The 12,409-nt window shown below is 44.0% G+C and overlaps 1 protein-coding gene across 7 annotated transcripts in view; it reads right to left on the bottom strand.

The window, feature by feature from the left end:
• Positions 1 to 311: 311 nt before the first annotated feature.
• VPS54 (VPS54 subunit of GARP complex) overlaps positions 312 to 12,409 on the bottom strand; it is a 53,177-nt gene continuing 41,079 nt past the window's right edge. For 5 of the 7 annotated variants that reach the window (XM_087774204.1, XM_087774205.1, XM_087774206.1 and 2 more), the window contains 6 exons: positions 9,718 to 9,805; positions 7,969 to 8,090; positions 7,777 to 7,857; positions 4,024 to 4,131; positions 2,991 to 3,085; positions 312 to 928 (listed from right to left, as the gene is read on the bottom strand). In XM_087774204.1, the coding sequence (XP_087630330.1) occupies positions 823 to 928; positions 2,991 to 3,085; positions 4,024 to 4,131; positions 7,777 to 7,857; positions 7,969 to 8,090; positions 9,718 to 9,805 (600 nt within the window). In that variant the 3' untranslated portion in view covers positions 312 to 822. Of the gene's footprint in view, positions 929 to 2,990; positions 3,141 to 4,023; positions 4,132 to 7,776; positions 7,858 to 7,968; positions 8,091 to 9,717; positions 9,806 to 12,409 lie in introns of those variants that run through there. The other 2 variants (XR_015708122.1, XR_015708123.1) reach the window with 2 other exon arrangements.

The following is a 12,409-nucleotide window of genomic DNA, read 5'->3' as shown; positions in this document are numbered from 1 at the left end:
TCTTTAGAACTGCAGAGCGACTGGCAAAGTCCTGAAACGCTCCCTGTCCTGACCCGACGGTCAGCGGCACGGCCTGGCCCCGCTGGGGTCGCTGCAGGGAGCCATCCCCACCCCAGCCTTTGCGCTACCTTCACATTCCACCAGAAGGCCGCTGTTACGCTGTCACTGCCAACAATTCTCATTTCACAACTGTATCCTGTAGGTAATGGCTTCAGTGAACTGACAATTTATTAGAAAACCATCTCTTCAGATGGCAGTAGAGCCCAGCTGTGAGAAACCCCCTGAAACAGGACTGCTCCCTGAATCCTATATGCAAGCAATCAAAAGACATTTATTTATATAAAGTTCTGTAAAAAAATAAATTTTAGAACAGCATAGTTTCATAGAGAAAAACATTTTCTACAGAGTTCCAACTGCAAGATTTTTATATTGTACCATCATTAAATAAGGTGGGACACCATGTGAATTTCATTGCACTAGAAGAAATGCAAAGCATCTTTTTAATATAAAGATATACAGAGCATTCTAGACAACTACAGCTGTGTTACAGCTATGTGTTCTTTTGGATTTGGTCCAAAGAAACCTGAGTCTGTTTCCAGAGAGAATGAAAAAAAAAACATTGCACAGACAGCTGATCACTTGTTTCTTGCTGAAGGACACGGAAAAGATCACTCCCTGCGGCTCACTCTGAGTCTAGCTTCCCCAACTATCAATAGTGTCCTTTCTTGGGCTCCCGCCTTAAGTATTCACCTCACAGTCGTCACGCTGCTTAGAAGAAAGTCGGTCTGTTGTCAGAGCCAAGCGACTGCTCCCAGTGGATTATCACCTCTTCTGCTCCCAAATTTCAGCCATGTTTAGGTCTAAGTTGTTAAGGCCTTTCAGAGCTTGAAGGTTTCCAGTGTAAAAAGCTACATCTGAAGTCACCAGTCTGCAGTGAAACATAGGACAGGGTTAGCATCTGAAGGGATCGCATCCACCTGGAGTGTTCAGAAAAACCACCGGGGTTTGTTTATGAATTGGGCACAACTACAGCCATCCATGTTCAAACACTATGCCTGGATTAGATGTCTTAAACATCAGTTCAAAACTCAATGCTACGGAGGCGGTTTATTTTACAAGAGTGATGGTACATAGCATGATCGCTGCTAGGTGTAAATAGTTACAGGGAAGGGAGATAAAATGAGTTCATTTGGGCATCTAAAACTTCTATTCTCTTGCTGTAATCCCAGGCTTAGCTAGACTTAAACCCCCGATTCCATTGCAATTTAGAATATTAATTATGGCAACATTAACTTCTGTATCCTAGAAGGTTAATACAAAAGCCATGAAACAGCAAAACAGGTGTAGTGTTTGTAACAGTTTATACAGAGTTAAAATCTGTACATTTTTACACGTTTGTGTAAAAAAGTACATTGTTGAAACATATCGGGGGATGACAGAAACATGACCATGGCATTCCCAGTTAGAAAGCAGCAAGATGTAGACATAGAAGTTGTATTATTTTCATAGTAAAATATTAACCAGGAGTCAGAGTCCTGGATTTTTACTACTGTTACAGAAACAGGCAGTTTAAAAGAGGATGAGGCTCAGAAAAGCATGTTCAAAAACTAGGCCACAATGAAGACTGCTGCACAGAGCAAGCGAAATGCAACGTTTGATGTTTCCCTTCTCAAAAGGCCCCGACGACACGCTCCGAGAGCTGCGTTCTGAAGTAACGGCTGCCATGCAAGAAACAGAAACAGGCCGGGGCATCACGGTTTCCAGCTGCAGCCGAGAGACCCGACCCTTCTGCCAGTAAGGGTGACTGTGCTGGGAAAGGCACCCCAGCGCGTCACCGGGATCCCGACCCTCCCATCCACACGGGAGCCCTTTATGCCATCCAACCACGAGCATCAAGCAGAAACGACAGGAGCGGCACAGGGACAGCACGGCATGCTGTTTAGGACTGGGCTTTTAGAAACCCCCGCGTGAAACACTCCCGAACACGCTCTGGGTGCTCTCATTTACGGCCTCGCTCCTGATCAGTAAGCTCGCTGGCCTACAGACGCCTTCGGAAGTACCAACAGCAACTGGATGTTATCTTGCAAATACACCACAAGTACAGAAAACGATTTCAGATAAACTCTTTCACAGAGTACAAGGATAAATAGGCTTCAGCAGGACAAGTAAGAATAAATTGGACGGAAACAGAACTCTTCTTCATTCCAGCAGCATTTGGAACATTTATAAACTTCCTTCTCTGGCTTCTTCAACCTAAGACAATGCTTTCTTGCATGCGGGTAGGCCGACTGAATTTCACCCCTACCACACTGCAAATAAAACACCCCCAGGTCATTAGGAACTCTTATAAAACCCGCCGTGTCAGGGGTCAATCCAAGTTACAATAGGATTCAGCCTGCAAGAGGCTGTACGCATTCCTGGGAGGTGCAGGACGCCGGGCACAGCCAGCCACACCCCCTCAGCAGAGGCACCACAGACGTGTTTTGGTGATGGAGGCTTGGGCTGGGGCAGGAAGGGGGAAAAGCTCTGTGAGCATAATCTCTGTTTCAAATCTAGTTCTGCTGGCAAAACAATTTCTGTATAGAAGCTGCCCATTGCACAAATGAAATACCACTTTTTCCTATTTTTACTTTGCTAGCACCATGAGTCATCATCCGCGTTTCAAAACTGCTTCATGAATCTCGTAATTCTTGCAAATTAAACTGCAGCTACTGCTGTCACACAAGAGGAGAAAAGGCAATCCACAATCAAGGAAACCTACAGCAGGTTTCCAGCAGGACAATGCCCAACTCCCAATCTATTACCAAGCTGACTGCATTCCTAGTTACTATGGAAAGGCACAAGTCAGGTCCTTTACTGTAAGAAAGCTCCAAATAGGACATACTAAAACATGGAGCATGGCTGGATTCTGCAATCACAACTTTCTTGCAGAAGACAAAGCCTGCTTATTTAAATTAAGCAGTAAAAAAAAAAAAAGTGCCCAAACGTACCCATTCAGAGGTCCTCCATCATTGACTACGTTTAGGTGGGCCAGCTGCCTCTTCAGGTGAAGTTTGTAGCTTGCGTTAATTCTTAAAAACAACATCTAGAAGAAACCACAGAACCAGAGTAAGGAACCATCCCCATGCTCGCATCGCTGCCTACAGAGAGGAAAAATATTGCAAACACCTTAAATCACTAACCTTTGGTTTTGTTTTTGCAATTCATGTGATTTTCCCTTCTGCCAGTCCTTCGGCCTCCTAACCTTCCTGGCCACATACAATACGTGACATATAGGACAGTATACACCCTCACTTATTTGTTACGTGTTGCGCTTAGAGGACACATTCTTTGGAGCATGAATTTTTCTTCCCCGTTGTCTGAAGCATCTAGCAGCTTGTATTGAGGCTCGAAGATAACAAATCTTTTCCCTGTACTATAACCACTTCAAGTCTTTTTTCCAAGAGAAAGTGTGAAAAACAGTTTGATGGGACCATTTAATTTAGTGCAGAAGAGTAACTACAACTTAGTGTATTCAGTGACTGGATCAGTCCTTTCTGTCCTTAGACTTACAAGTCTGCAGTCACAATAACTGCAACAAAATACTGAAAAAGCAAATCTGATACAATTTGGCTGCATAATACATTTAGGGGCCTTTGGAAGCCACTAAGTTTGAGCAGCGTTACAGAAGAATTCCCTAAGAGGGCTGTACTCGAGCCCCAAAGTGCTGCCATTTGTGTAGAATTTCAGCACCAATTCCTGAATTGAAGATCCACCTCTCCAGACATTAAAATGCAGCTCAGAATGCTGGAATCAGTCAGTTCTTTTTGCGCGTTTCATCGTTCTCCCTGCACATCCAAACACTTCCTTCAGTTCAGACTGAGCTGTCTGCGTGACTGCTGCCAACCCCTCTAATGTGTGAGTTTCGCAAAGACTCAAAAAAGATTTTCCCCCCCCCCTAGATAAAGCAGAAGTCTCTCTTGTTACCGAGTTCATGTGCATTTGCAAGGGAGGTGTTACATGAATCTCAAAAATAACATTCACCTGAGTTTGTTCCTCAGGAAGGAGATCATATATAGCTTCATGCATCTTTGCCATTTGCTTGCAGATATTCCTGAAGCATGCTGAAGGAACAGGAGCTTTCACTTCATACTAGAAATAAAAACAAAACCAGTTACTCCTTTCTGCCACCTTAAAACAGTTTATAGAGGAGGATTTCCAACAGCCATCTGAAGCCCTGCGTTGCTAATGATGTCATGAATCAAGGCTCATTTAGCATATCAGAAATTAAAACAGTCGCTGGGCATGATCTGATTCAGCCAAGGACTAACATCATGCAATCTTTCTTTAGCAAACAGTAACATTCAAACCAGTATGAAATCTGAGGATTTCCCAACTTCATCTATTCATTGGGTCTTTTCCAACCTTAACAATTCTATTATTCTGTGATCTTTGTTAGCTTGACTTACTTCTCTTTGCTCATTACTTTTTGTTGGTTTCCATTACCCTATGAATTACAGATGCAGAGAAAAATCACTGTGCCAGCCACGCAGATGCACGCTATGTGGCCTGCTAGCTGGTCCTCTCAGATTTGTCTGAGTCAATGACAGACAAGCAATTCTACCTCTGATGAATATGCCCCTCAAGTACTTCCTGAGAGAAAACTACTTCTCTAAGATCACACACATCCAAATTTCTGAAGAAACACGGAAAGGAAAGCATAAAGAAATGGAAACTCCTAAGAACTCAATGTTGGCCATAAAAACATCGCAGAAATACCTTGGAAAACAAAGTAGAAAGCGTCCCTTCTCCCAGTGACTGAGATCAAGAAACAAGATGCTGGAAACCACCAGATGGCAAGAGACTTGCTACAAAGGGAACAAAACGCTTGTGTCCCTACCCTGGATAGGGAAGATCTGAATGTGATTTCAGAAGCACTTTGAAAAACCATCCCAGGAACAGTGAAACCAGCTCTTCAGTTCCTGGTGGAGAGCCTGTGCTAGCAGGGTTGAACACTGGTAGGTCGCCTTTGGTAGAGTGATACTTCCCCACAAAGCCTTGCACAATTTGGTGGAAGAGCTGCATCATTCTAACTAGATTATTTACAAATGCATGGGAGCAAATGCTCTCTCTTACGGTAGCGTGAACTGTGAAAGAGAACGAAGCTTGCCTGAGTGTGAGAGAAAAGAAGAAATGGGGAATTTTGAGAAAGTCTTTATGGAAAAGTCAAACTGATGACCTGATTTTGACAGGAGAAGCAGCAGAAAAATAGTGCTTACTGCTCCGGGAGCCCTGCTCCCTGCATGGGACAACCACGCAGCGTACAGGATTGTGCCTCAAAGACATGAGACTTAGGCAACAAATGATTCGCAGTTTACCAGTACGCTGTAAAGCCAAAGGGCAGCGGCAAGCTGCAGCAACGGCTCTTGCATGGCTACCGACTACAGACAAATCAAGCTCTTCATCGTGACGGGGGATAAGCGACAGCACCAGAAAGAAACATGAGCTCCAGCCCTGCAAGGTGCTGGCCATTTTTATCTCCAGCTAAGGTCAACAGCATGTAATACCATGAGGGATCAGACAAAAATTTACTGCTCTTCTGTCCAAACAGTCACAAGACAGCAAGCTCCAAGAGAAGTTAAGAACTCACACTGGATTTTTTCCACAAGCATTCATCCCTTTTTAAAAACCTACACCTTTTTCAGTTGTTACTTACAGCCGTTAAATACCCCTGTTCCTGTTTTATCTCCCTGCCAAAGTTAATAGACAGATGCTGCGAGCTGTCTGTGCTGTTGTGAAATGCCCCGCTGAGCGTGCGGCCTCATCACGGTGGCACTGTGTGAAGACGGCTCCTGTTCCATGGAGCTCCCAGAGGGAGCGAGGCTTGGAAATGCAAAAGTAATTGTCCACGTTGCCCAAGTGCCAGATCCACGTCCCTTCTACTGGACCAAAGCGTTTGTCTCCTACAATGCAGGTTTCTAGACCGTGCAATATTTGTTTTTAAAGCATGCTGGACACACACTGCTACAAAACCTGCTTGCTTACTCATTTTTAAAGCAGGTGACCACTTTATCCACAAGGCACTGAAATATTTAGACTCTCGCAAAAACATATAAAACAAAGAACACACTGACATGGTTGCACTGACATGCCCATTTGCAAATTTCCTGTTTTTATGTTCTTCACAGTCTCCAGTGCCAAGATTTCATTATTTCAGGAACAAGATGAGCCAAATTACGGGGTATGTTAGGAACGGAGGCAAATCAACACATGGTCTCCTTTTCTCCTGTACTCTGTGGGTTGCGTTCCCGTGAGCCAGGCACTCTCACTCAAGCCTTTAAGAGCTCTAAAGGATAGGAACATTCTCAGTTTATATCTTGTGCCAGCCCACAAGAAAAGAATGGGCTGTAAAGATGGAAAGACAGTAAGGGATGGATACTTACTAACTACCATCAAGAACACAAGCTGTGTTACTGGTTTGTTGTGGGCTAACTTGTTTAGTATCAATAATTTAAATTCTTGCATTTGTCTTTTGTTTTCAAGAGATAAAAGGTAAAGGGACCAAAAAGCCGTATGACTTCATAGAACAGGTATTTTTATGTCAGGCAGAAAACCAAAATAGCAGCAGACTGCTATTTGGATCTTTAGAAAAGGACATAAACATGTTTTAAAAAGAGTAAAAACAACAGGGGCGAGGAATCCTAATTTAAATGCTTTGGCTTTTTTTTTTTCCTCTAAGCTTGGGTAACACTATTTGATAGCCCAAAGAAACAGATGAAAAGAAAAAGCATAACATAAAATAAACAATAAAATAATAGAAACAGCAAGGAAGACAGAAATCCTGCCTGTTACAGCTGCCTCACCGCAGCCCCTGTCAGCCTTTCCCCAACCTGTGCTCCACCGGGGAGATTCTCTGCTTCTCACGAGCTCCTGCCAAGGAAGAGGTTGGCCCAGGCCAATCAAACAAATCGGTCAGTAAAGAATTAATTTTCTGCTCTTATGAAACAGCTTTTTTTTTTTTTTTTTTAAGAGCCTAAGATCCAAAGCAAAACACTAAGCTTTAAAAGCTCATGTACTTTATCCATCAGATCTGTGGGCCCAGCAGGCCCCATCTTGGGGCAGTCTGTCTCAGCGTATCCCGCCTCGAGAGGAGTCAGAGTGAGTGGACCCAGCCCAGGACCAACCTGTTCCACTGATGAGCGTTCAAAACCCAAAAAACATTAAGAGCACTTCATGGGACAGCCATTAGCGTTACTACACAGCAGTAACTGCTAAGTGCAGACCTCTAGCCCCCAGGCCTGCAGCCCAATAGAAGAGCTGGTCCTTCCCCTCCAAAAACTCTTCCTCCTCAGCAGTTTTTTGCTGTTTCCTCAGCTGCAGGAAATCACACGCTCCCCACTTCCAAAGAGGCACCGTTGGGAAGAGCAGGAAACGGGAACCGGCTCAGCCTGACTGCAGACAAGAGCTGTCAGCGGATAAAACTGCTGAGGGTAGGAGAGCACTTCAGTTTCCAAACACCAGAGCATCTGCGCCAGCCAAAGCATTTCTGTTACTGCTGAAGGAATAAACGAACAAATTTTTTTGTGGGGGTGAAGGCAAACGACACCCAGGTGGCAAATGTTAAGACAAGCCACATTCATGAGTACAGCACAGAGCTCTGTGTTTACACAGTTTACAGAAGTTCAAACAATTCCTGATTAGGAAAGTTTAAGACTCCATTTGAAACATCTAGACTGTATACCGTCAGACCTCCAATTGCGATTTAGAGAGTGTATAATTATTTCCATAAATCATTACCTTGGATAATAGTTTGTCAAATAAGCTATCCATTATGGCAACGAGCTTTGCTGAAATTTCAGCTATGTGGTCGTGATAATCCTGTAAAGGAAAAAAGCAGGTTTTATTTACTGTCTAGTGGCATTCATATTCTTCAGAGCACAGACGAAAAGCAGAACTTTGCGTGTAATTAGGAAATGCCAAAGGAATTACCTTTGTAATGTGGTCAAAATGCCTGAGCATGCTAAACTGCTTCGGCTGCAGTCGAGCTTCAAAATGAGCCCTGATAATAGGAATGTAGTGTACGATTAGCTGTAGGCAACGTGAAGAAAGGGCTGTAAATCCAGAAGTGAGAGAGGGAAAGAAAAATAACTTAATTATTACACAGGAAGAGTCATTTTGTATAGACTGTATCTCCTTGAACATAAATAACAGATCTGACACAATTTAACATGCTTTAAAAAAAAAAAAAAAAAAAAAAAAGGAGCTAAGCATTTGTTTCCACTGGGAAACCCCACCCACTGAAGACGCCAGACTAGTACCTGGCGATTCACACCCAGCTTCTCTAAGATACGGGGTAAGGGACTAATTTTACAAGAGGCTTTAAGTGTCTACTTGACATTTTGAGCCCTGAGCACACACAGACATCAGAGAGATCTCGAAAGACCTGACTCATCAGCTACCTAACCTTGGCAGCCACATTCTCAAGGCATCGATGTTTCTTCTGCGGGAGGTGTACATAAACAATCTGCCCTGCCAATGCTGAGCAGCCCAGAGCCAGCTCCTGTCTGCGGTGCCGGCAGGATTCCCAAAACTGAGCTCCTCGTGTGCCCACCAGGGCCTGAGCTGGCAGCAGGACACACGGTGGGGCCAGAATGGTCACCACATTGGCCAAGCCTTCTGGAGCAGAGACTTGACCTAGCTTTTCTCTGCTCACTTGTGTCTGCCCATGGTGGGAAGCCTCTCAACCCATCTCCCTCAAACCATTCCCTTTTAAAAAGGAAAATGCAGACTGGTAACCAGGACGCCCTGAAACATGGGAACTGCAAGTTCAAACGCCTGCTTCAACCCATCAACCAAAGGCTCTTAATTTCAGGAGACAGCTTAAAACTGGGGGTCTTGAGTAGCGTGTCAGACTTTTCTGTAGCATGGAACTGGGCACCTAGTTCTCCCCAGCTTCTCCGAGCAGCTAAAGCAGTCCAGGCAGGTAACCTGGGGCTGGCAATTCAGCTAAATAGCTGCACACTGAAAATGAGAAACTGTAAAGCCCAAATCATAGTTTGGATTCAGCACAAACAGACACAGAGCCCTAAGTTACCTGACCGCGCCGGGATGCTCAGCCACAAAGACTAACTATGCAATTCACAGCCACCCACAGAAATAATTTTGCGCATTACTGACATGTGGTTATAACCCGCAGGGGCTGTATGTGGACGCGGCGTTGCAGAATCCAGCACCACGGGGCAGATGGGACAGCACAGCTCAGTTAAATGCATGGGGAGACAGAGGTTTGGCTGCATTCCTCTACCTACGTACCTCCAATCTCGAGATCTGAACACTCAGCAGCTCCCAAGCATGCCAAAGTCACCGCTGAAAAAGTAACTACACCTTCCCACAGCCAAAACATTTTCATGGAAAACTTACTAGCCGGTATATTTGTTCTTACGTTTCCTTCGTGTAACACAATGAAGCTTTACATTTAAAGTGATCCAGTAGACAGCAAAGGAATTTGATGGATTTTAGTGCACCCCTTAATCAGACAATTCACTAGCTTTTATACATGTTTTACCCACTAACCAGCAAGGTCTTATCATTCTCTGTGTTCCATGCAGGGCACCACAACACAAACATAGCTTATCATCAATGTTTAGGGGTTTTTTGTGTGTGTTTGTTTTTTGTTTTTTTTTTTTTTTAAACAGGCAGAAGAACAAGCGTTGACATTTTAAATACAGAATTCCATACCTAGGTTTTTTGTAGTGATTGTTTTCAAACCAACAACTTGTAATGCACCAGCTCCAAGCACTAGTTGGCAACTTCTAGAGTTGAAATACTGCGAGAAAAGAAAAGATAGTGAAAATTTATGCTGACTCTTTAACAACTACACATAACCACAGCTTAAAAATACCATCAACAGAATTCTGCAAGATTAAACATATTATTACAAAATAAATGAAGGCCAGCACCGAGTTTCGCATACTCCTTGATACAGAGGAGTCCACGACTATTAACTAGTAAGACAAAAGGAACTTCTTCACCACTCTCGGTAGTCGCTGGCCCGTAGTATTTTTTTTGACTCAGCTTATGCTAAAGCACTCAAGGCAGTGTTTCAGCAGTCAGAGCCTGCTGCTCAGGACGTAGAAATACTGTTATTAAAAACATACTTAGCTGCTCAGTGATTTCAATTCAGGGACTAATTTCTGTTTCCCTATGAGACCTTTGGGTGAGGCTTCTCTCAGTGCGAAAGTAAAGTAGCAAGTCAGACTTGCTGCAGACTAGCTGTGTTCAGTCTTACTTTGAAAGCTGTACACAAGAATGGCTTTATACTAGAAATCTATAATATCTACTTTTCAAACCAGGGCCTTGGGTGGAGTGAAGGGTAAGGATCTAACTAGTTTTGCTAAGTAGACAAGTGTAATATGAGAATGGAAAATATCAAAAGAACAAGTTTCTGCTCTGGCTCTAGACCTTCCCCACTGCTGATGTTAAAGGAAACTTGAAAGCACTAAAACTCACTGCTGCTGAGGTGGCTGAATCTGTGTTTCTAACACTATAAAATACCGAGATTAAGAAACGATGCACAGAAGATGTTAAGCCATGTCAAAAACCAATTCTGTAAGAATTCCAGGTATAGTGGACGACTCATGACTTGATCTTCCTAACTTAGTTCCAGAAGAAAGGAAGTTATCATTAAATGCACGCAGGCCAGCCAGGTCTCTGGACAGTAAGACATTTCCTGTTAGCATATTCTGTCTTATTTTGGAATTATGCTCCACCGCCCAGCTTGAGCACTTGAGCATATTCTAGGCTCGCTTGGGTGATACAGTAGAGGCAGAGGAGCCATTGCTGCTGTCCCCGACTCCTGCTCTGAATGGAGAGCAGAAGTCCCAGGGCTCCTGTTTGAACAGAACTGTCCTGTTGACACTGGGGTGGAAACTGGGAGGCAAAACCTACAAAGCACTGACCCTTTCCCTTGCACCTGAAGGAAGATTCGTAAGAAATTGTGACAAGGTTGCCCTGCAGCTTGTGTCTGCAACACAGAGGATCTCCCTCACATAGAGCTCCTTTTTCTGGGGGGCCACAATCCTGCTTCACAGGTCTTGCTTCATGATAATGCAAAAACAAACCCAACATTTCAGCCCTCCTTGAGTAAAATCAGGAAACAAATTTTCTGGGTATTGCCTGGAGTCAGTCACAAAACTTGAGACTGGAGAGGATATGCCATGAACACCACACCCCCATTCTGGGCTGCCGGCGTGGTGCATCCAGGGCCAGAAAAGCAACCCAGACCTAGTGCCACAACTGAACTTGAGCTATGTGTGGCCCCCGACTGAGAGAGGCATAATGTATGCTGCTCTTGGACGTAAGTCAGGATCTGAAACTGTCTGACATTCACTTCATGCCTCCTCCTCCTGAAAAGCAAGACCTTTTCTTATGTCTCCTGGTGGACTTTAGAAGTAGATCCACTGAGTGAGACAGATACATCCTATATAGCGCAAGCTCCTCTGAGGTGTTTAGCTCAGGTTAGGGCCAACTCATTGACTGTGTGGCAGACCATTAAAAACATGCTCTATAAAGGATGACAGACACTCTCCCCCTGCATTTTGTAGATATTAGTGTTACTGGATGGCTTGTTGCAGACAAAGCAGCAAGTAAGTAGCATGCCTGAAACATGAAAAGAGCAATATCCCCTCCTTGTGACTGCTTGGAGGAAAGCACTTCTGCGTTCCGGCACCGTGGCCGCCAGCCTTCTCTCGTCTGCACCAGCTAAACACCTCCAGTAATTATGATTGTGTTTTTGTTCATACACAGGTGTTATTTCACTCCGGTTGCAGCCAAAGTCCAAAATGACCTAGAATTTCATTACCTGGGAACAGTTTGCACCTTCCATCACAATAAAGACTAGCTCTCACTACCTTCAAAGCTTGCTAGCTCTGACAGCTGTCCAACAAAAAGTGTAGCGACTTGCAAGGACACCCTCATTGGCTCTTATTTTGTTCAAAGTGTAATAAACGAGCTTTTGTTTTTGCTAGCCGCTCTTGTCATCTCTCCAATTGATGGCACCTCGCTGCCAGACAGGAAATACAATAATTAAACTGCACATGATGTTTGAATATCAAGGAATAAATCACACACAACAGAGCTAGAATGAGATATGGTAGGGAGAGAGAAGTAACACAGAGATGCAAATCTGGCCAAGTTTGAAGCATCTGCTGCTATTCTGCCTGCCTGCAAAAAGGTGCTACAAGACTTGAGTGAAGCAGCAGCTGGAGAATGAGAGGAGAAGAGGGGCATCCCCAGTCCCCGACTGCCTTGGATAGTGCTTTCAAAGGGGAAGGTTTGTGGATGAATCTGAATGATGACTGCAGGGAGGAGTGTTCTTGTATCTGGTTATTCAGATAAGAACTACCAACAGGAAGATTATTTAAAGGTCCAT

The sequence above is a fragment of the Nipponia nippon genome, unplaced genomic scaffold (genome assembly GCF_047370975.1).
Source record: "Nipponia nippon isolate SJK-2023a ecotype South Korea unplaced genomic scaffold, ASM4737097v1 scaffold_4, whole genome shotgun sequence".
NCBI classification, from domain to species: domain Eukaryota; kingdom Metazoa; phylum Chordata; class Aves; order Pelecaniformes; family Threskiornithidae; genus Nipponia; species Nipponia nippon.
The sequence above is the reverse complement of the archived record's forward strand: the minus strand, read 5'-3'. Positions and strand labels throughout refer to the sequence as shown.